We start from the raw sequence: 24,811 nt of genomic DNA on the forward strand, positions 1-24,811 counted from the left end.
TCTGGTATCAACCAATTAAGGCAGTCACATATTTAATTCCATATATCTAAGTGAGGATCATCTTCTTGAGGGAGCCTGAAGCAGTGGCTCTCAAACAACACAAACGCTTTGACCCTCATTAATCTCTATGAAATGGTAACTAAATTAACATTCATAACTGGAAGCTGGCTGATCATTTCAGCAGATGGAGACGAGAAAGGAAAGGAAATTGGTGGAGGAAGTGAGGACAGATCATTTTAAAAACACAGGAAGAGGTGAGTGGTGCCACCTGGTTGTTTTTAAATCAGCACAGCTTTCCCCCCCCAGCTCCTCAGTACATCCTATCATTTTAAATTTGTACACGTGTATAACTTGGAACATATAAATGCAGCAGTAATTTTCTCTCCCCACATATATAGCAATCGTTTAAAAAACAACCAAGGAAGACGGATTAAGGCAAAAAAGGGAGAAAATACCAGCACCATGACACTATTTTAAAGCACTATATAAATAAAATTTTATGATTAAAATATATAGCACTCCCGTGCTGAGTTGGCAGCAGCCAGTACGAACAAGCGCCCTAATACTCCAGCCCTGGAGATGGAAAATGGTCCCATTACAAATGTTCATAATTACATCACACTTTAAAAACAGGAATAGCCAATGTGGGGCATTCCAGATATTGTGGACTACAACTCCCATCATTATTGACCATTGACCGTAATGGCTGGGGGTGACAGAAACTTAAACCCACAACATCTAGAAGGTACCACATTGGCTACCCCAGCAATAAAATTACATATGACAGGTATTTCCTCGAGGAAGTAGAAGGTTCACTAATGATAAAAGCATGAGGACTGGTTTGGAGGTAGTTGGTTTGGTTGCCCTTCCCGACAATATTGAACCTTATGTAGACAATAGTGTTTGAACCTGCCCCCCAAAACCAAACTGCATGCAGTATTAGCACACTAGTATCATATATTCATGGAAGTGTAGACAGAATCATTGAAACATAGACTACTGAGTTGGGAGGGACCCCAAGGGTGATCTAGTCCAACCTGCTACAATGCAGGAATCTTGCCTGCAGCCATCCCTGGGTGGGCTTGAACCACTGACCTTCTGATTAACAGCCAGATGCACTGACCCATTGCGCCACAGAGATGCTGATAATCTTGAGCATGGTAATTTGAACACACTTTATGACTAGTGGAACGGGATAAGAGGTCTAGTATTATCCTCTATGTGCAGATCGCAAACACAACTGAGGAATTTTGATGGCAACCAAGAATGGCTAGATACTGCAGCAGGGTATCCATGAACTGCCATGAGATATCATTACTAGATCCATATAATACAAGGAACTTAGCTTCTCAAAATCTAGAGACTCTAGTTATCCAATTTCCTTGGTAATTACCAAATCAGCTGGCTGGGGTTGGTAGGAGGCCTATGAGAACTATGTTAGCGGTCAAGAACTTTTCATCTCACCTGTGACACTAAATCCACAACAGCATTAACAAATGACTAATTTGTTCAGAGCATTGTTGTAAACATCTAGCATTCTCTTGATTCAGAGAATGATTCTTCTAAGATGATAATCCAAACATGTTACAAGTGTATACCGTATTTTTCGCTCCATAGGGCGCACCTAGTTTTTAGGGGGGGAAATAAAGGAAAAAAATTATTCCTCCCCCCCAGCCCCAAAGAGCAAAGAAGCCAAGACAGCGAGCGGGATCCATCCCGCTGGCTGTCTTGGCTTCCTCTTTAGCCGCGCACCACCTCTCCAGCCGGGAGAGGCTGCGTGCGACTTTGGCAGAGGCCAAGACAGAGCGGGATGGATCCCACTCGCTGTCTTGGCTTCGTTTTTAGCTGTGGGGCTGGGGCGGGGGAAGCCCGAGTTTCCCCCGACCCCAGCCCCCAGAACGGGTCCGGGAGCGAAGGCGAGGTTGGAGCTTGCTGCTATCGCTCCCGGAGCTTGCTGCTATCCGCAAGCCTTCTGAGCCTGGCGGGAACTCCTGCCGGGCTCCGAAGGCTTGCGGATAGCTGCCTGAAGCCCGGGGTGCGCAGCGGGAGTTGGCGCTGCGCTCCCCGGGCTTCAGGCTGCAATCCGCAAGCCTTCGGAGCCCGGCAGGAACTCCGCACCGACCCCTCTCGCTCTCCAGGCTTCAGCAAAAGCCTGCATTCGCTCCATAGGACGCACACACATTTCCCCTTCATTTTTGGAGGGGAAAAAGTACGTCCTATACAGCGAAAAATACGGTAACTTGTTGTTTTAAAGGAAAACATTAATCACCTTCAAATTATCACTAGCACTTATGAGTTAAACAATGTAATGGGGGGGGGGATCAAGTTTTTTCAAAATAAAAAAATACTCTGTTAATTTATTAAGAGGACCAAAGGCTTAATTTGAATATTACAATTTGCTTGAAATGTTTTATTCATTATTTTTGCTCCTCATTTGTTTCCTAAATTGTTTCTATTCGAAAACAGAAAGCTATCCATACGCTTAAGAAAATAAATAGTCCAGTTTCAGAATAAAGTACTAGTTAAAATTGTTCTCCTAATTTTTCTTTTTGGGTGTAGAAGAATCAATGACACTAAGTGGTTTGCTAGACTGCTGACAAATATGCTCAAGAGGGACCTCAGAGAGCATAAGGAAGTAGCTCAGTTTGTGACTGGAAGGTAATACCAAATGACAGCTCCAATATCATATATCAGGTTTACTGAACTTCTATTCATCTAAACCCCCTAGGTAACATTGTCACTCTAATATACTATAGCGTGAAATAGTAGTGACAGTTTCCAAGGACAACGGATACTCAGATAAAGTGGAACACATCCTTCTTTGAGCTAACAGCACTTTACAAAACTGTTTTATCACCTAAAAGCTCTGGTTTAACCAATTTCAAGAATAAAAAATGGAAAGTATTTATTTTAGCAACACATACATTTTAAAGTGCATTCTGCAATATGCAGGCATAAACAACTCTCATAATTCAATCGACGCACACACAATTTAGATATAAAAAATGCTTTAAATATGAGAAAAAACAAGTTGTTGCTCACAGAAAGAGGAAACAAACCACCCCAGAATATGATTAATAGTTCTCTTTAACTTAATTGTCCTTCCCTGTATTCAGGAATCCCATTATAGAAAAGTTTTTGTCTCAGGAAGATCTTTGCACAGCAGCTTCTCAGCCAGCAAAGTGAGGAATGTCACATGATCCTTCCCAACTGGTTGGCAACATGCACAGTGTGGGAGAATGTATAACATTGATCTGAATGGCATGGCAGCAATATGCAAATCATTCACCTCACTGGCCATTACTTGGTTCCTTCCCTTTGCATCCACCCCAGGCAATATCATCAGTAGGCAACATCACAACACCATGCCCACCAGTGGCATTCTAAGGCACTGGTCCATGAGGTTGAGCCCCAAGTACCACCTGACCCTCAGGACTCTGCCCAGATCATGCCCCATCCCAGGTCACACCCCTCACTGGCCCTGCTCCACGGCCTCCTCAACACACACAAACACAGATATCACACACATATAAAATGCCACATAGTAATATGCATACATACATCACCCTCTGATTTTTGTGTGGCTGAAATGTTGCCTATTGTTTAAAGGTAAGAGTCATTTTCATATCCTCTGGTGCACAGGCTTCATCATTCTCATTTTTATAGGACGAAGGACCCATCTCCTTCAAGCCACCACACTTCATTATCAGTTGTCCGCTACTGCAAGCGACTATACAGAGTGTGCTGAGTCACAGATTCTGGCATGAAAGCATAACTGGCAAAGCTCTTCTTCACCTTTGAAGGCTACATATCCATTTCAAGTAGACATTTTGAGAACTCGCACACCCATTTTAATGAGCTGGAGCCAGGTCTGTAAGCACACTTGAGCCACTAAGGAAAAATATTTGGCTTTTTGCCCCCACAATCTGCAAGTTTTGCTAAAGCACTTACTTTTCCACACATTCACAGAGTGCACATTTTCATTTAAACCTTGAACCAGGTTTGTGTGACTCCCAGCACATGCCCTGATTGATACTGAAATTAGCTGGCAAGTCTGCTATTTGAATATTGATAAATAAATATGCATTAATGCAACACTTAACTTTTTCAGGCTGTATTATTTATTTTTTTAGCTTGAAACACTTGCTAATAAAAGAACTTTAGTAAGCTTTTTCTGTGCTACAGGAAAAAAGACAGATGAATAATATTTCTAACCTTCAACATATTATTGTTTTCAACCATGCACCACAAATAAGACAGGAAGCAGAAATGTACACAGGGAGTTTCAAGCAAGTTTACATCCTGTGAGTTAGTAGATCTTTGCACAGCACACTGGTAAAGATCACTACAAGCTAATGATGGAAATCAAAGAACAAAAAAAGATGCAGTAAAGGTTTTGCAAAAAAGAAAAATCCTTTTTTGGAAAAAGATGCAGCAGAAAATGTTCTGAACAATAGAATAATTAAACTTGCACACTGAGAAAATGTTATTTCCTCCAATTCCAAAATGTAAGGAATGTAAAATACTTTGCAGCCTCTTAAAAAAGTGCCTACTATTGCAATCCATTCTCTTCTGGCTGCTTCAAGTCTTGCAACAAATTCAAACCTATTATAGGCTTGGATTATATTTAATCTCTGTGGCAGAGTTGTCACACAGAAACCCATCTGTTCAGCTCTAAGATGCAATAGCAACATCTGCAGGTGCCATATCTCATAAATCACCTGGATTTTATTTTCCATCTCCTACAATTTACCAGATGCTGGCAAGGGAAGTTGAAACAACCTGGCTATGGAACTCTTACTCTTGAACTTCAGGCATGAGAAGAATACAACATTATTACTGAGTGCATAAAAAAGGGGAATAAAGATCAATTAAGAATGTGCACATCAAGGGACCTAAAAATTGGCCAGGAAACTAACATAGAATAATATTTTGAAGATAAAATGTGTGGAAAAGAGTAAAAACTTGCTTGAGGAGCAAACCTGAATGCATCTTTTTCCTCAGTCAGTGTTAAAACTGAAGTGGGATTTTATTATTATGAAAAATGTAGCACAGGCATCGTCTTCGTAGAAATGATAATCATGCATTCATTTCTAACACGACAAAAATATTAAAAGGGCAAAAAGTAAAAATAAAAAGCAGTGAAGAACAGATGGTGTTCAGATGGCAACCTCATGCAGCTTGGGTTTGTAAAGTACATACCCAGAAAGGATCTCTTGGGAGGTGTTTTGATTTCTTCATCCTTACTATCTGCAGCTACATTAAAACATTGAAGAGAAAGCAAAGACAAAACAGACTAGTTGACTCCATATAATAGCCAGTCTCTTAATTTGCTCTAAATTAGTTCAGGGTTAGTATATCTTGCTGGTAGTCATGCTGGAAGGATTTGGTTATTTTAGTACCTGTGCTGTCTACAAGACATTCTCCCCTGGATTTTGAAGCTAGATACAGTAATAATTGAGTCACATCGCACTGCTTAAAAAACATCTGAGAAATAATCTGAAATATATATTTACATAAACATAAGAGAATCCACAGCTTGAGCAAGTATTTAATGCAGTATATACATCAATACCAAACATGAATTATGTTGTCTTTTTACACTACTCTTAAAGAAAATTTAACAGAATGTTTCACTATAAGCCTTACGGAAGTTAAAACAGCATGAAATAGTTTACCCTCAGCATTTTGATAAACATTACTTAGGGATAGATGGCTTGATTGTAAATCAGTGACCATGTACATTGCGTGTTCCATGTTCAAACTTCAGTGAGTTACAGAATATTGGATTCTTTGTTATTTCACTCCACTTGAGATAAACAGTTGCACACACTTCCTCAGAGTGCTACAAAACCAACAATTACTTAATTTAAACTCTATAGCCATGATTGTGTATATTCTGTGCTTAACACAATTAATTCTGGGCAGCTACCTCAATTCTGCGTTCTGTAAATTATGAATTATGAATGAAAGTTTTGCAAATCAAGGAATTTAATATGCTTGCAGAGGTTCTGTTACTTTATTTTGCTTCTTCTAAGGCAACAACAAAATCAATGTTCTAGTCAGCTCCATGGCTGAATTAACCTTGATTCTACCTGCACATTGGCTAGCCTAACTTTGCATTCTAATACCTGGGCTACAAACACACACACCACACAACACACACAACACACACACACACACCCCACACACAGGATATCAAATCTGAACTGTACAGCTTTTCGACACTGGAACACAGTGACCTAGCTAGTACAGGCTAGTCAATTAAGTGCAAAAACAGACAGATCACAATTACATATATGTCTACTCAGAAGCAAGCCTCATTGAGTTGTGGGACTTATACCAAGGTAATCATATATAGAACTGTAGCCTTAGTGTTTGCTACAGGGGTGTTTCAGGTGTTCATTTTCTTTCTTCTTCTCCTTCTTCTCCTTCTTCTTCTTCAGCAGCAACATAGCAGGCATATCAGAAACTCACAGATCAACTGTGATACATTCCAAGATTCAAAGTCTTGAATTTTGAGGAAACAGACGCCAACAGGGTTTTGAAATGGGAGCTCTCTGTACACATTGCTCCAGAAAGTAAAGTATTACCACAAAGGTGAAACAGGACATGATATTAATTGTGCAAACACAATTAAATGTGCAGGTTCTTGTTGTGTAAACAGCAATCAGTGTGAGAATCCAATGGAAGCTTTCCCTTAATTGCAAACAGCATTAAACAGAGGCCTTCTTACTAGGACTGTGGCTGGGAAATAAAGAGTTAAACTACCCCTCCTCACCCTTCATGACCCCAAACCTGCTCAGGCTTTCCTGTGGCTCCTATTTACATAACAAAATGCATGCACATTATTTGCATTCACACAATTAACACCACATCTAATTTAGCTCTAAAGCAGCTGGAAGTTGCACTTGTATGAGCCCTATGATATTTTTTTGGGTTAGGCTGGACTTGTAAAGAGAATTATTTCCAGAGCAAAAAGGAACCCAGCAGAAGGAATGGCTCTTCTAGTCCAGCACTGTTGGCCTGATAACTATATCAATGTGATGGAGAAAATGTGAGGGGGAAACTTTTATTTATCGAATTTCAGCCATGACCCCCCAAAAGTCCATACAAAAGCAGAGCAGAAGTTGCTCGCAATTTCAACATTTATTTCCAGCTTCCCAAAGTTACCTTCTTAAAAGATACTTAAATTGGAATTAACAGAAAAGCATCTCTTCCTACCACCTTTCCTTATTCCTCCTGGGGAAAAGGGTATTTCTCCATTATATGCAAATGAATGAATACAATCAAGGAATACCTTGTGCTGATCATTTCCATGGTGCCAGCATTCAGAAGAAAAGCTCCAAAGGATCCCCCCCATCTGACCCAAATACAAGCACACAGAGTGAGTTTTGTGCTACAATATGCTTCATTCTCTCACATTATCTCATAGCATATTTCATTAGAAAATGTAAATGCCCTAGGCCAAGCAATTCATAAATTAAGGCAGCTATCTTGCATTTTAGGATTGCAGCATTTTCTTTTTTAAGTAAGCATATATTGAAGAATCAAAACAAACTGACAACCAACAAAGACGTAATCAAAACAAATTACGGTAAAACTACAACCTGGAAAGTATCAGGTTGCTCTTAGGATTGGAGATCAAAAAGTGAGACCACCCTTCTCCTACAGGCAAAATACCATTTTGTTCTGCGATTAACCCAGAGCTCAAATGAATTAATTTTTGCAACAAAACATGATGCCAGCTACTGAATAGGATTTGACATATTCATAACAAAGCATTTTAAAAACAAATAACAAATTTCAAAAAAAACCAGCCCCTTACCACAAGTCAGGCTGAATGTTCTTTTAGTACAGGATTATTATTATTTTAAAGACAGTTTTATATAACATGTGCCAAATTACAGTTCAGTAACAAAAAAAAACCCCAACTGCAAATGCAGAAGGGAAGGACAGTACATAGGATCACTGGCCAAGGGCTTCAACTAACCTGAAAAGGAGCGCCGTTTTATGTTCAGCTCATTTGTCACACGTACTTCAGTGCACAGTTTCAGCATCAGTAACATTGTAATTATCATAATGATGCTCTGCAACAGTAGAGGGGATTCAAAGTGCCTCCCAAACCTGGAAGAAAAGATGACAAGTCAAATCAAATAATGAACATTCATTCTACCAACTTCAACAGAAATAGTCACACACACACACACACACACACACACACACACACAAATGTGGATCAAAGAATTCCACTTGGACTATGTTAATACATTTATACTCCATACTAGCCCAAGTGTTATTCAACAGCCCTAAGCCTAGGATGCATCTGGCAAGCTGCTGGCCAAAGCTCAGTGGTAGAACAACTGTTTTGCATGCAGAAGGTCCCAGGTTCAATTCCCAGCATATCTGGGTAGGGCTGGAGAAACACCTCTCTGAAACCCTGGAGAGCCAATGCTACTCAATGTAAACAAGAGTCTGATCCAGGACAAGACAGCTTCCTATGTCCCTGCAGCCAAGACAGGGCTATTGCAGCACCAGACAAGAGCAAAACATTGCAGCACAATGCTAACCAGAAGTCAGTCCTACTGAGTTTATGGGGTCACTTCCTGGTAAATGCAGGCTGGATTGCAGCAATGGCCAACTTTTTTAAAAATAAAAAATCCCTCAAAGCAGGCCTTTTCAAATGTGGATGTGCACTTCTTTCTAGGGGCATAGGTTCCCCCCAGGGGAGATGTAAAGGTTTTTTTTCAGGTCTACCTTACGTGGCTCTTTCTGACCAGGCATCAGACAATGTTTACTTTTACAAGCAATTTGCAAAATACAGTGAGTAAAAGTAGAAAAGGATTTTGAGGATATAAATTTTGTTTAAACAACCCCATAGAAACAATCCCAGGAAACAATCCCACAGAAGTTGCTTAGCTGGGTGGTGATCCTTTGCGTTAACTAAAGGATTCATTGCAGTGTTTAAAACTCCCATTGTTCTAGGTGCATTTTGCAACCAGGAATTTCATTAGCGCAAGCAGTTTCTCAGCTCTGGGCACTGTAGTGTCCATATGATTTCAGATTAAAACTGCAGAGTGGAAGGAAAGGAGGACCTTTTCCCCACCTACTCACTTCCAGCTACTTTCTGAAGACTGAAGAAGAGACCCTCTTAAGAATATTAGGGGGAGGTGGGCAAGTGAAGGACTAGAGACTATGTGAAAAATAAACATAATATTTTAGCTGCAGTTCATTCATTTTTGGCTTTGTATTCTTGTTATAAAAAAGTGCGCCTGGACATTCCATTGTTGCGCCCATAACCTAAGTTTAAGGTCTATTTAGCTTCTAGCTTTCTATCACTGATTCTTTGGAGTAATGGGAAAATCGGAGGATTTTTGAGGATATTTACAGTGAAATGGTTGAGATTATGTGGACATGACTGCCTTTCTTCTGTGCTTCTTGGGGTCACGTGATACAAATGAAGTTATGTAGGGATAGTACTTCATCTTCTCAAGAACTGCTTTTAACAAGAAGAATGCTTTCCCCTAAGTTTAAACTGATGTATAGAATTCAGTCTCTCTCTCGTGAAAACCACTAGAGGGAGATCTCTTCACTTCCTAAGCTTTAAAAATAATAATTGAAAGACACACTCACAGGAACAACTAACTTCCAAAAGATTATCTTAAATATATATTGCACATGCACACATAAACTTACTAGCAACCCAACCATGTGAATGTGTGCAATATGTCCAATCCTTTCCCTGATTTCAGACAAATGGGGATTTGCTGCAGTTACCAAGGGACAAATCACACCCAACATGCTGAAAATCACATATATGCTGCACTTAATCTCCACAAACTTCTCACCCTAAAAATGGTTACAGAGATAATGCTATATGCACATACAACCTGTGTCACATGCTGTGCACCATACTGGAAATGGGGAGGGGCTGTTTTCTGATGTACAACATGTGTATTAGGGGAGAGTTTCAGCAAGCCTATAGTGGTGAAGGAAAGGTTTCTGCATGATGCTTATCACTCTTTATTATTCTCATATTCCAAAGCTGAGCTGTAGTTTAATCCAATTCTAAGTTAGGTCCCAAGTGGGGTGGGGAGGGAGAGAAAACTAACCAAGAAACTTCACTGAAAACACTACACCATAAATAGCAGATTCTTTTAGTTCTGTCCTCCTCCTTTCCAAACTCAAACAAGCTTCCCACAGTTATAGCACATGATGTTCACAAATCTTCTAGTACTTTGAGAGGACTTGCTAGAAATGATATGTTTGTGAACAGTGTCGCTTCTGTAAGCAAGTTTAGAAGATGGTAGGAGGAGCAACTGGGTGTGTGGCAGATGAGGAGGCTGAAGACTGGTAAGAAGGCCTAGGATGTAAAAAAAAAAAAGGTAAAGGACAGGGGTCCAGAGTTAGGGTAGCTGATAAAAGAACCATAGCAACAGTACGCTAAAAATAGGCAGCCGCGTATCTTCAATATGTATTACTGAGAGCCAAGCAAAAATTAATTTAGGAAGCATAGGAAATCAACTAAGAGTGAAATTAAGAAACAAGCCATCCAAAAGAAATTAATTTACTACTGTCTTTTAGCTATGTTTCCTGTGGATCAGGATTTGGATATCAGCCAAATGTTACAGGATAGTCTACCTTTTATGACTGCATTAAATCCTAATCATAAAACCTGGGCATGACCTTCAATAAGAACTGGCTGCTATCCAACTTCTTCTTCCTGAATTGCATAGAAGCCTCCATAATCCCCTAATAAATCTCATGGGTAAGCACAAGCAAAATTGAAGGGTTATAAAAGAAAAAAAGCTGTATCATTCGCTGACTATTCCGAAGACTACTGGATCTGCAATATTTGCAGTTCTATATATATTGCAGTTAGTGCCAGTTTAATGTATGTCATCATCCTAAATTCAGTTATGGCCTATGGCCAAAAGGCAAATGAACTGTAGGAAACATATGCCTGAAAATTGGAGGCTCCCACTTTCAACTTAATTATTTTAAGGAGTCTTAAATCATAACAATCACCCTTCTCTACAAAAACCCTCTGTTATCCTATGCTAATTCCATTTACTTTCTGTCATTATCACACCCTCCATTATGTAGACATGTAGCAGGCACTAGCACAGGGGTGAGAAACCTCCAGTTCACAGGCCTAATTAGAGACAGCACAGGTCCCCATTTGACCCGACAGACAGTTTTCCACACCACACTTGCTCCTGATTGTGAACTAGCAAGGCAGCTTTCCTGCCATCACAAATCAGCTGATAGATGCAGACTTCAAGCCTGCTGAGGTTGGATGAGCTACCTGAACTCTCTATGGGGAACTCCGTGGTGAGCAGATCCCAACAGAAAAGTAGAGCCTGAAGTCAGCATCAAACAGCTAATCGGCAGTCACTTCAAGCCCTGCTTGGCTGGGTTCGGATGCTCATTTCTATAGTGCAGCTTGTTGCAATACAAAGGGAAAATGGGTCAACTGACATCATAGTGATGTCGGCTGATTTGACTGGTGGGCAGGTACTTCTGACCTCTCAAACTGGCCTGAAGGTAGAGGAACCTACAATCTAGCTGGCTGATTAAAGCCAATTCCCCACTCCTCCACTAGCATAGTACAAACTCCCTGAGTAGGTCAATGGTCCATCTAGACCAGTATCCCCTCTCTCTGAGTAGACAATACTGGTGTTCAAAGGAAGGGTGCAAAAACAATGAACACTAATCTAGTACTCCATTTCCTGTTTTCACTTCCAACACCAATCTATATAAATTCTGGAGAGAAACTGCCAGATATATTGCTCTTATCAAGCTAGGCAACAGATGTTGATTTGGTGCTTGCTAAGTTGGTTTGTCATTTTTTGAACTGTTTAAAACCAGGAAGTACTACTGTCACATTGGTCAATCTTTTACATAACTTTGGGTGGGGGGAAGTCTTGTTATCCTTTAGTCACCAGGAAGTCTGGAAGTAGTATGCAGCTTTCCACACACTGAAATCTAATGCAAACACTTGCCTTTATCTTATCTACTGTAAGCAGGTAAGATGCTAACAGTAAGAAAATGTGTTGCCGTTTAGTTAGGTTTGCTGAAAATCTGGACTTGAGACGTAAACCAAATTTTATTCCCTCATTTCAATTCTGACAGCAGCTTGAGATCCACTCCAGAAGATGTAAAAACAATAGGCACAGATACAGTAAGTCGATTCACTCTCAGCGTCTCTGAAGGTATGTTATGGAAACGTGACCAAATAAATTCTGGGAAATGTGTTATGTGGTGTAGTAGTGGGTGGGACAACTGTGTGAGGAGAATTGCTTCCACTCAGACACGGATATCATTAAATCCAGTTCAACTAGCACCGAGGTTCCTAAACAGCTATAAATTACAACAGATTTGTCATGCAATGTCATTTGCTCGTTTGCAAAGATAAAGAAGCAAATATTAAAACTTAACAAACAAATGGGTCCAGTTTTCACAAAGCATGGCAGAATAGTAAGCCTCCCTTTAAGAAACAGCAAGTGATATTGCTGTGGACCCCAGCGGCTGTTTGAAGTATCATTTTTTTAAAATAGCAAACCTGAACGACTTCATACTCCATGGATGGGATTCATTCAAATAAGAAGCACGGCCACACACAAGGACTTCCACTAGCATAGAGGCTTGCCCCCAGCTCCCCTCACTCTCCCCAAATTGGCTTGGAGAACCCTCAGAACAGCACATGGGGGAGAAGAGGGCAGACCATTCTATCAGAAAAGCAGAAGTGTTTGCAGCAATGAAGCAATCTGCTTAGCATTACACTGAATTCTTCCACATCTCTCCAACAGTTCTGGGATCAGTTTTCCCACAGTATTTCAGCTTCCCCCCTCCTTAATTAAAAAAAGAAGACGTTTAAATCCATTTTAACTTATTACGCTACTGGGGGCCTGATTTATCTCTACTGAAATGGAAGGGAAAGCGACACTACTTTGGCCCTATGGATAGTGGACTAAAAGTATCATCAGCCCAAGTCTGCATGGCCGACAGTGATTGGATCTAGAGTCCCAAATCATCTAGAAAGCCATCAGTTCTGATCCCTGATGGCTTTCAGAGTGTAAATGGAGTCCACTCTTATCTCCACCAATTTTCTCAAAATTACACCACTTAGAAGTCTAGTAAATACAAATTTGTTTTATTTAACAAAGTTTATATACTGCTTGATTATAAAACCACTAAGCAGTTTACAAGTGTATAAACTCAGTAAATAAATAAATAAATGAATGAATGAAAGCTGGAAAAACCTTAGAATTTTATCTCCATTATAAATTCAATTTTTATGCTGCTACAAAACTTGAGAAACACTCTAGTAGTAGTTTATTGAGCTAGGTGCTCTCTTCAACACAAGAGTTTTAACACTTTCCCAGTTAAAATTATGGTGTCAAATGTATCTCAACAGTTTTGCTGTTAAACAATATTTTTCTGTTTAAAAAAAACCCTGAAGCCAATTGTGGTCTTTCTTTCCAGCTGTAATTTAGAGGGTCCAGTGAACCCCAGAGCAGATGGATACTGTTAAAATAAAAAAGGGGCAGAGAGTTAACCTTGGATCTCTGCTGTTTCTCCAAACCCTTCCTTGCGTCCCTTCCATCCCACTCAATATTCCTGAGATTTCTTTAAAGATTGCAAGCTTCTATTTCTATGCTTTGTTCTTTTAAGCCTAATTTACACTGTGGCACCTAATGCTGAGACATTTCACTATTAATAAAAAATATTATTTATATTAATAAAAAATATTATTTTTAGCTTTGACCCAGAAATTCTTAATAAGCAAGACATTTCATTACCCTTGGGTGGCCTCAGTCAATTTTTTGCAATTTCCCAGATGTCAGTATGTGACCTAGATCTTTCTCTCTTTCTCTCCCCCCACCCCACCTCTCTCACACACATAATGCTGAGAAGCAACATGAGTTTTCCATCCTTTGACAAATCTGTCCTGCCCACCCATGAATAAGTTATAAATATGGAATGTGAAACCGAGAGGTTTCTTTCCCCAAGAAAATGGGATATACAGTATAAGTAATACAGGCAAAGGCAAACTCGGCCCTCCAGATGTTTTGGGACTACAACTCCCATCATCCCTAGCTAACAGGACCGGTGGTCAGTGATGGTGGGAACTGTAGTCTCAAAACATCTGTAGGACCGAGTTTGCCTATGCCTGGAGTAATATCTGCTCCCTACCACTACCAAACTGACTCTACTTGGCTTCTTCTTTGCTCACTCATATTATTTTTTCCTGAAGACCTGTCATAAATCAACCTTGCCCCACTGACTTTTAAAATAAGCATAACTGGGTGTAGTTTGGCTGCTCATATTGCATTGCCTGTCTCCCGGTCACTGCTGTAGAGGGATGCTGGAAGATGCTTCTGACAGGCCAGACAATACCTCTTGCCTGAAGTCTGCCTCCATGTCTTACCAAACCTCACTTCCCCAAACTTGGGTGAGTGGGTGTGTTTTTAATTCATTATGGCTCTTTGCCTTCTCTTTCCTGTAAGCCTTTTCCTGACTAAATTCCACCCTAAATTTCTTCCCAGTCCTGTTTGTTTCCTTCCAGCCTATCTGCCCTAGTTTCATTAAATCTCTGCAACCAAAACTTAATCCACCTCAGGTCCTGTGGCAATAAATGCTGCTCTTGTTACAACAAGCATCCCAGACCTTTTTCTCTTTTTTTTTGCCTCTCCAACAAGTTCCTGGGGAGCAAAGTTTGCATTGTCCTCTCTACAGCTTGAGACTTTTTTAGACTTCCCCCAAGTTTCCCCTTACCACCATTATGCCAAACCAGTTAATTTGTGGAGAGAAAGTTAGGTCAATACTGTATGACAAATTTTTAGCTGAGATGCAAGTCTTTCAAACAAACTTCATGAAACAGTTTTTAGATTGAGTTTACAGAGTCTGATTCATAGCATTACTGATAATAAATTAAGATGCAATTTCCATCAGCATCAGAAGTTCTATAATTTAAGCATGAACATCATAGACTTGGCTCAGACGGAGCAGAGTGCAAGACTTTTAATCTCAGGTTTGTGGGTTCAAGCCCCACATCGGGCAAAAGATTCCTGCGTTGCAGGAGGTTGGACTAGATGACCCTTGTGGTCCCTTCCAACTCTATGATTCTATGAAACAGAAATAAATATCTATGAAATTTTGACCATTAGTAGAAGCATAGCAGAAGCATAACCACACAACGGATTACAACTAACTATTGTGCTGATTAAAAGCCAGTTTATGCTGATTCAAGTAGCAAAGCTTTCTCTGTCGTCACTAAACTCTCAACAACTTTTAAACAGGGAAAGGTATAAATGAAAATCCAGTTACAATTCCACATGTTTAAAAAGTGACAAATGAGTTAACATTTTTGACCTACAACACACACCACTAAAAAGCTAACAGCACCCATTTTATTCTCCTTCAGGCAACACAAGATGAATTTGGACAGTGGCCAATCCTCTGAAGGTCGGATGCTGGATTTACAGTGCAATCCAATGCAATCAACAGAGAAGAATACTCTTCAGTAACATTTGGCTTGTGTCCAAATTCCTGGTTTCACATTACATCCATGAGAGCTATAGCAATCTGACGTAAATGGCCATCCATAAACAAATTAAAATCGGGGGATGGGTATTTCCCCAAGATTCATGGATCAATAAATAAATAGCTTGGTTGCAGTGATAAAAATAAGACATTGACATGGGGAAAACACCCCTTAAGTTCAGTAGTAAGATGATGAGAGTGCACTGAACAGGACCAGAGTGATGGTAGAGAAATATTGGCATAGAGGTAAAACTGAGTTACTCATTCACTGACTTAAAGTCCCAAACTCCCTAAGCCCAGTGTTCATTTGACATTAAGATCAAGTATTGAAATTGTACATTACAATAATCCTAGGGCAAACCCAGTTACCAAACCCAGCACTAAATTGTTACCACTCTACACACTTTGCCTATCCACTGTGTTTGCCACAGACAAGTATGGCTTATCAAAATGAAATGGGCCTGTTTATTTCCTGTGTCTTTTCTCGTGTTTCCCAGAACTTAGAACAAACACCATGGCTGTCCTTTGATAGGAGGCAAGGGCAGGGAGCAGCGGGGACATTTAAAAAATACAGATGCATTTTCCAACACTGCATCAGAAGAGTATGATTAGTTGTCTGACCTTGTGTGAGGGTGACAAGAGCAGTATAAGGGCTCAAAAAAAGGTCCCCACAATGTGCTTCTTGTACAGTATTTATTTAATACACTGCTGACTGTCACCTTGAAGCACCTATCTCTAACAATACCTGCTAGAAATCACATTCCTAGAAAAATAATGATGGGAATTCAGATGTTTGTGAAAAAATGTTTAGAGGACAGGAAGTTAAAACTACTTGTTTTTGAATCTCTTGCAGACAGCAGAACCACATACTACTATCCCAGAAAAACAGGAGTTAGAAATAAATTGTAAATATTAGACTTGTGACAGAACTATTACATTATAACATTATTTTCCCAGAGAGGTGGCTGTGTTAATCTGCTGTAGCAAAAACAAAAACATTTTGTGAAGCCTTAAAGATTACAAAATAACGACACAAACTTTTGTGAACTAAAGTCCACATAATCAGATTCTTCTTCTTATGTTTCCTTTGTGGTAGGAACTTTCCTGGTTTATGATGTTTACATTTTATGCAGGGAAAGGAATCAATGTTCCAAATAAAAATGTAACTATACAAATAGACCAAAGCAGTAAAGAAACATAAGGCTAGAAGAAAAAATGGCATGTGTTATAGTGTTACCCTACAAGGGTAACAATAGAACCAAGCAGCATGTCAAAGCAATGGTTGGACCCAATGACAAAATACTCTTTCACTATATTGTAAAATATGTTAACTTGTAATAGCTGTTTGAGACATATCAGGGTGACATGCACTACACAGCTAGCTAGCTATGGATTTCAAGCAAAAGTTTGCAGACATAGGAAATGATCCAAGAGTCTTGCAAAGAGTCAATCAAACACGGTGGGTTTGTTTGTGTATCTCTTTCTATTCAACAAGTTACTGTAAATATCTCAAGTGCCTAATCCCAAGTGGTGCATGGGCAGGATAAACATTTTATATAAACAAATAATAAGATACTGTTACAAAACCATGAAGCTGAATGATGATAATCAAGCTACCCTATGCACTTTTCACTTCAGTTAGTGGACTATAACCATTGGGGGGAAAGGCAGCAACAACACCAATTTGCCAGTTGCACTCATTGCTCCAATTAACTATACCAACTTTCTTCAACTTGCTGCCCTCCAAGTGTTGTTGGACTACAACTCCCATCAACCCTCACTCCTGGGTCGAGCTGGCTGGGGCTTATGGGAGTTGTAATCTAAATATCTGGAGGGTATCGGGATGGGAAAGGCTGACTTCCACAACTGACTTCTATTATTTAGAAATTAGGAAATTTTAGGATCTTGATGCAAGAAAGCTATGTGGAACAATCTTCTTTGAGGTTGGTGGGTGGGGCATCAGTCCACTACCCTTTGTCTCTTCCTCAGACTAAACTTCTCATAAAATGAGTTGTTAGTTAGGGATAATGCCCAAAGTTAATTATATTTTATTATGAAGCAAAGTTCACCATATAAAGGATTGGTTATGCTAGCTTTAATGCTGGAGCCCATTTTGACACCTGTATAATAAGAGCAGAAAAGTGGGAAATATTTTAAGAACAGTAGAAGGGCCACAGATTGCACACAGGGATACTGTAGCCCAGAAGATTTCTACAATAAATGACTACACAGATCAACTGTTAGAGGACAGCCTCCAGATTTACTGAGTTACTTATAAGCATAACCTTCTAATAGATGTGCCAAAAAATTCACATTCTGTGGACTCCAGCCATAACTGGAACAGTAGAAAGCAAAGCAAGAGACTATTTTGGAGAAAAGTGCAAAGCAACACAAAACTAAAAATTAGGAAGACAAATCTCTCCAGCTCCACACCCTCAACCACTTACGTAAAGAATCCTATGGGTTAGATCCATACCAGGGCTGTAATCTAAACCACACTTAGAGTAAATAGGAGTAAGCCCTATTTAATTCATAGGACTCACTCTAATAAGACATAGTTGGGCTTTTAGCTTTAGCCATGCCTACAGTAAATCCACTGAAATCAGTAAGCATGATTAAGTCTGGATCTAACCCTATGTGTTTGCAGCCAAATGGATAACAAAACAAAAAGAGGGTATACCTGGGCAACAAAGCATGCTGTGACTCACATGGATAGCAAGAAATCTGTGAAACTATTTTTAACTCAATATTCTGTTTATTTTATTCTCCCATTTTAAGTTTTTCTTAAAAATATTGTGTGTGTGTGTGTGTGTGAAATTAAAGTTTTCAGATTCGGAATCAAAATAGACTTTTCCATAATATTTTACTCTCTCTGCTGTTGTATTACTGATAGCCAACGTGTTGCAGCTCAGAGTGGATTGGGATTGGGACCTAGAATCAAATCTAGGATGAATCCTTCTTCTACTTCAGTTTTGTGTGACCAATGTAGAATTTATGAATGATAATTCACAAAGCTGTTCACAATCAACCACCGAGTAAAGGAATTGTGATTTTCAAGCAGATTTTATGTTCCTTCTGTGAAGATTTTTTTGTGATGTCCAAAAGGCACTTAATCTCACAGCACCTCTCACATCAACATCCAGAAACTCAAGAATAGAGAAAACATTCAAAGTGGCATAAGAGTCAACTTACCAGAAGAGTATCCTTAAAATGTTTGCAACTAATAACACTAAACACACGTAGGTTGAAAAGCCCTCTGCATTCTGTGTCCTTTTAATATCTCGGTATTGTGGGATGTATGGCACCACACCTCCAAACACCATGGCTGCAGATGCACCCCAGGATATCAGCTGCTGAATCGGAGCCACTAGCCACTCCCAGCCATCCGCCTCCATGATGGGCAATATGAAGTCCCTTAACATCAGGGCAGCTGCTGCAAAGGGATCCCCCTTTTACTTCTTCCTCAGGCTTTGTTGGCTTTTATTCATATCTAAGCAATCTGTCATTCCATGTGTCCTTCTTTAGGCAGCCCTAACAAACAAGCAAACAAACAAAAATCAAAGATAAAATCTCAAACTTGTACTTGTGTAGAAAATGATCTCCTGTTACAGCAAGTTGGGCAAATCACAAAGCACCACAGAAAGTCACTCTTCTTGAATCCAGTCTCAACCAGTGCCTTTTCTACCATGTTCAACAATGGATTGGTTGAGTGCCAAGACTGTGGAAGTCTAGCATCCCTAGAAATAAAATCCTCTCAGAAAGAACGTATATAAAGATGCACACACAGTCACTATAGGCTTTTCAGAAAATAAAGACCGCTCATTCATTATGGTACTGGTTTCAACACATTAGTCTCTCTCAAAATGTAGCAAAGTAACAACGATACAGCAGGCAAGATGACTGTGCAAGTTACTTGGCATACTCCATTATTATTTACAGGAATAACACGTAGCCACTTTCAGGGGCTAGGATAACCGTTTAAGATAACTACAGTGGTACCTTGGGTTAAGAACTTAATTCATTCTGGAGGTCCGTTCTTAACCTGAAACTGTTCTTAACCTGAGGTACTTTAGCTAATGGGCCCTCCCGCTGCCGCCACTGCGCAATTTCTGTTCTCATCCTGAAGCAAAGTTCTTAACCCGAGGTATTATTTATGGGTTAGCGGAGTCTGTAACCTGAAGTGTCTGTAACCCGAGGTACCACTGTACTGCAGAAACCATACTCAAAGCAGAGAGTTCTTCAATGAGTTGCTTCTCTCTGGTTAAGAATGACTGTGCCTTCAAGTTCCATCTCTTTTGGCATTACCAAAGACACATCTGCACATGTTTTCCCCACCCCAACTGAAGATAACATGACACAACCTATGTGGAAAGCATCTTGTGAATGGCTCAATACATTTTCAGGTTGTGAGAGAATGCTTGTCAGGTCATTTCACTGGATTTCTGCCATAAATTATGTGACCTGCACCATTGAACCAAGAGTAAAATCAGCTCAATTGGAACAAATCTCACCAGGAATAGATAGTTATGTGATTCAGACCAGCATCTACATGACAACATAGGGATGAAGGAGCACATGAATGAGGTTTAGAGATGACACCTAATTAAATGTGTGTGAGAGAAGAGGGTATTTCTGTTAGAAGACAACACTTGCCAGCTGCACTTTTATAACTAGTTGAATTTTTTATTTTAAATCAATTAAAATCTGCTGCCCAATCAACTGGGAGCACTTTCTGAAAAGTCGCATGGAATCAATTATCTAACCAATTAATCAGTGAAATATATCTCTTTGAAATCTGATTACCCCACTAACTGCTTGTATGGTGTAAAGACCATAGAGAAAGGAAAGGGAAGTGATGGCTCTAACAAAAAACCCAAAAAGAGATAGAGAAGAGAGAATCCCAAGATGTTATAGTAAAAAGAGAAACCAGATGAAGGAAATGAAAAAGACATGTCAAGTGCTACCGAGTATGGCTTGACTAAAGTGCACAGGAATGGCTGGGGCAGCTCTTCTACATTCTATTTTTGAGGAAACTTTGCAGACTTCCCATAAACGCATCCTACTGAGCCTACATGATCAACTGTGAACTGCTGGGAAACTAAATGACCGAGACTCCCGCACAGCTGAGCCATCTCAGCCTCCAGAGGACAGGCAGGGTTTGGGGGAATTGGCCGCAGCCTTCACAGGAAGAGCCTGATAACAGTTCGGGAAAGGAAGGGGAACTTTTTGGAGAGAGACATAATTCGCTTATCCCGAAGTGACTGATGCCTGCCTTTTGAATGGCAGCCTCCTGCTCTAGCACAAAGCAACCGTTCCACCCTCGACTTCCCTCATACTCATCCTAGCAACTCTCCCAAACACTCCCCGCCCCCGCCTCAAAAAGCAAAAAGGAGCTCTGCGCGAGCTCCCCAACAGCCAGAAAGTGCTCTGGGACGTGACTTCTCGCAGCCTCCATCTCACCTCGCCCTATCAGGAACAGTTACGCCGCCGAGGGCCCCTCGCACCGAAACCCGCGCATCTCCTCCTCTTCCTGCGGGTGCCTGAGGGAGCAGCGCCGCCGGCGACCGACCTTCCTCCTTCCCCCCGCCCCGCGCCCCTCTTCCGGCCCCCGGCCCGCGACGCCTCCCCAGATGCAGCAGCTCGCGCCTCCGCCGTGCAGCTTCTTTTTTGCCGCTGCTCTTTCTGAGCGGCTGGCGACAATAAGCAGGAGCGCTCGGCAGCGAGGGAATCGGCCCTGCCTATGTGACGTCACGACAGCCAGCAGCGCCTCCGTCAATGGAAGGAACCGCCCCGCACCCGGCCCCGCGACTCCCGGGTCCTAGCGCGAGACGCGTCCGAGACGATTTGGAGAAGCGGGCAAGAGGAAGCGACGTCCCAGTTTATTTGTCTTTTTAAGAACGGGTACTTCTTTTTTTTTTTTTTTTTTTTGCGCCAGTCTCTCTGCCATGCGAGTACTGGAGTGTGCTTGGTGGGATTGCTTTCCCCAAGATATGGGGAGAGGAAAAAAGTGTTTTTTCGCAGAGCAGCATCAAGGAAGGTGTTTCTAAAAGGCTTTTCAAATGACGTCATCCTCGCCAAAGCAACAGCAGAGAACTTGCTATTTTTAACTATTGGTAAAAAGTAATTGCTGGTCCGTTCCCCCAATCAATTATCAATTTTTTTATGCACTGTATGTAAATTCTTGCCTCGAACAGGACTTGTGATGACCTTTGAAGCAGTGAACCGATGGATAATTGACTTCCGTTATTAGTAGTAGTATTTATTCCCTTTTTTATATTCAAGTTTGCTTTTAACCAAAGCAGAATTCAGAGTTATAAATGCCAAAACGTCAATAAAACCAGCTCTCTAAAACAGGGCTGGGGATTGGGGAACTAGTGGTCCCCCAGGTGTTCTAAGTCCTTGTAGGAAATGTAAAGCTCTGGAGTGCTACTGATATTCCTCAGAGATTACTTCACAGTTACTGTTTTGTGTGCATGTATACTCTATTCTCACATGGTTGCTGAAATGGTCATATCTAAAAAGGAGGTTCCAGCTCCCAAAGAAAATTCAGGCTACAGTACAATCCCAAGAAGAACACGGTTCAATGGGATAACAACCTTTATGTTAATAGTAGTGATATGGCTGTACAGAGGCACCCCTCCAAAAACCTCTGCTACTGTGGGGGCTCCTGAAGCACTTAGTAAAAGTATGGATGGCTAGGAAGCAACTGGTGGTGGAAGTTCTGCTAATGATAGTCAGTGTAAGACCACAAAACTGGAGTGTTGCAGATAGTGGAGCAGGACCAGCCATGGATCAGCTGAATCCTAAACTGCTCCATTTAAAGATTGGAGGCTTGAGACAGGCTCCTCTGCTACATCAGCCTTGAGCTGGGGCAGCAAAACATAAAATCATTGAATTGTAGAGTTGGAACAGACCATGCAACTCAGTAAACATATTTAAGAAATATGTTACTGATATATTGATAGCAAAGTAATACCAGACACCTGAAAATGATCTAGAATGTGCCTTGTATTTTATTTTAAAGTGATCTGTGATATTTCATGCATCTCAGTTATAAGCTAAATTACTGTCAAGGGGTCAGAGAAACCTTTGTTCCATAAATAGCTTTTCTATGTCAGCTTAAGTAACAGCATATACTTCACAGTTGCTAGAGGTCACACATCTCATGTGGCAGTCATCATGCATCTTGTTCTAGCACACACTTGCTCATATCACAGCCTGACTATAATGAATCCCATGCAGTTCTTCTTAATGGCTGTGATGGAAGCTAGCTTCAACCAGTCACACAAAACAGTCTACCTCCCTTTATTTTCTTTTATCAAACCGTGCATGAACAAGGAAACAATGTCCTGCTGGAACTGATTATCTGCAGGAGAGGAAGGCAGGAGATGAACCCCCATCGTTCAGCCCAGACACTGAGATCCAGCACCGAGGGCCTTCTGGCGGTTCCCTCATTGTGAGAAGTGAGGTTACAGGGAACCAGGCAGAGGGCCTTCTCAGTAGTGGCACCCGCCCTGTGGAACACCCTCCCATCAGATATCAAGGAAATAAGCAGCTATCCTATTTTTAAAAGATACCTGAAGGCAGCCTTGTTTAGGGAAGTTTTTAATATTTAATGTTGTATTGTTTTTAACACTCGATTGGGAGCTGCCCAGAGTGGCTGAGGAAACTCAGCCAGATGGGCGGGGTATAAATAATAAATTCTTATTATTATTATGAAGAAATTAACCTTTGGCAATGCAGCAGCCTAACAAGCAGGCTTCATCCCTCAATTTCTTTTCTTTTCTTTTTTACTAAGATATCCCACCCTCTTCATTATCAAATGGCACACATCCAGCATTTCCCATCAAGCCTAATTTAACCACAAGTATTCCTGCCAGCCTTTCACCTACAATTATTTTTGCAGATTGATACAATCTGTAGAGCTGGAGGAAGCACACGGTGGCCTCTGACACTAGCCAAGGGGCCAAAGGCTTTTGGAAAGCTGCAGTCCCTGCCCCACCAGGAAGAAACTGTGGGAAGAGAAATACCATTCCATCTTCAATCACATTCCCATCTCACCTATCCTTCCATTACTATTGGATGCCATCTTCAGTTCTCACATCTCAATTGCCAATCCTCAACTTTTCCCCTTATCTTTTGTCACGTCTAACCAACATGGACAGGGGACTTTATAATTATACTGCCCAGCATACTCCTGACCAAAATAAAACACAAATCATATTAAGAACAAAATGGCAGTATTTGATCTGCGGCTCAGCAACGTATGGGACTCCCTAGCTGAGCTATGGTGTTCTGTGTGGCACTGGACAAGTAATTTTTCCTCCCCACAGTTGCCATTTATGACATGGAAACATTTACAGTTCATAATGAAACTAGAAATGCAGTTGAGATTAATATGATAAAGTTTAAACAACACATATGCATGTAACCATCAATAATAAGCTTTGTAATAATAATCTTTGTCGTTTTTGTAAATACGGATATATTCAGTCAGGTATCCGTTTATCCAGTTTTTTTGGATGACTCCCAGAAAGCTCAAAGAAAAGCAGTCACAATCTACAGTACTAGTATAACTTGTTCTGCCAGTTTCTCACACATATTTTCTCAGCAAATGCAAGCCATCTGTGTACTCAAGAGTGAGCAGGAACATTTGAGAGTATGTTTCAACCTTAATTATGGTTGCCAGACACTCCTTCTTTAAAGAATTCCTCATTGACAACACGGAGATATGTGGCCTGGGTTTCCTTCCAAATATTATGGTCAGGATCTCAAGAACTGTGAAACCAGTTCTGCCAGTCCAGCAGGGCTTTTGACTTGTTTTCTCTAGCACCATAGTCTCCTTTCCCTGCCAGATGACAGCTAGCTATTGAAACTGAGGGGCGCCATTGAGGCTCCCAGCCTGTGTGTGTGTGTGTGTGTGTGTGCACGCAAATGGGTGCCAACTGGGTCTTTGACCAGGGTGAAATAAAGCCTTGTTTCGCCTGGGATATGCGTGGTGCACATCTACAGTGGGACATTCACTTAAATAATGATGAAATGACCATACTTACCAGGATTATGTCTCCTCTCCTTTGTTTTCTTGATGTTATGCACTTTCTTATTAATTAAAAAGTATTTTCTTTTTTTATAGAAAAGTTCTCTCTTCTTGTTGTTTTTACTATATTTGATGCGGGGAGGGGTTTATGTTCAGAGCCACATGAGAGAGGGAATATGGTATATATTCCTGTATATATACTATATACAGTGATTTTTTTCTGGG

General features: G+C 40.6%; 1 protein-coding gene and 1 long non-coding RNA gene across 4 annotated transcripts in view; one reads left to right on the top strand and one right to left on the bottom strand.

The window, feature by feature from the left end:
- SLC66A2 (solute carrier family 66 member 2) overlaps positions 1–21,298 on the bottom strand; it is a 59,466-nt gene extending 38,168 nt beyond the window's left edge. Inside the window, exons 1-4 of one of the 3 annotated variants that reach the window (XM_081014294.1) lie at positions 21,010–21,291; positions 18,742–19,080; positions 7,994–8,127; positions 5,203–5,256 (exon numbers count right to left, since the gene is read on the bottom strand). In XM_081014294.1, coding sequence (XP_080870420.1) covers positions 5,203–5,256; positions 7,994–8,127; positions 18,742–18,971 — 418 coding nt within the window. In that variant the 5' untranslated portion in view covers positions 18,972–19,080; positions 21,010–21,291. Of the gene's footprint in view, positions 1–5,202; positions 5,257–7,993; positions 8,128–18,741; positions 19,081–21,009 lie in introns of all 3 variants that reach the window. The other 2 variants (XM_081014295.1, XM_081014296.1) reach the window with 2 other exon arrangements.
- LOC308481148 lies at positions 11,835–16,004 on the top strand. The gene is made up of 3 exons (XR_013988481.1): positions 11,835–12,029; positions 12,136–12,215; positions 15,431–16,004. It is a non-coding gene; the product is annotated as an uncharacterized lncRNA (long non-coding RNA).
- Positions 21,299–24,811: the final 3,513 nt, after the last annotated feature.

This window comes from Podarcis pityusensis (assembly GCF_964106645.2).
Source record: "Podarcis pityusensis genome assembly, chromosome: 7".
Lineage (NCBI taxonomy): Eukaryota > Metazoa > Chordata > Lepidosauria > Squamata > Lacertidae > Podarcis > Podarcis pityusensis.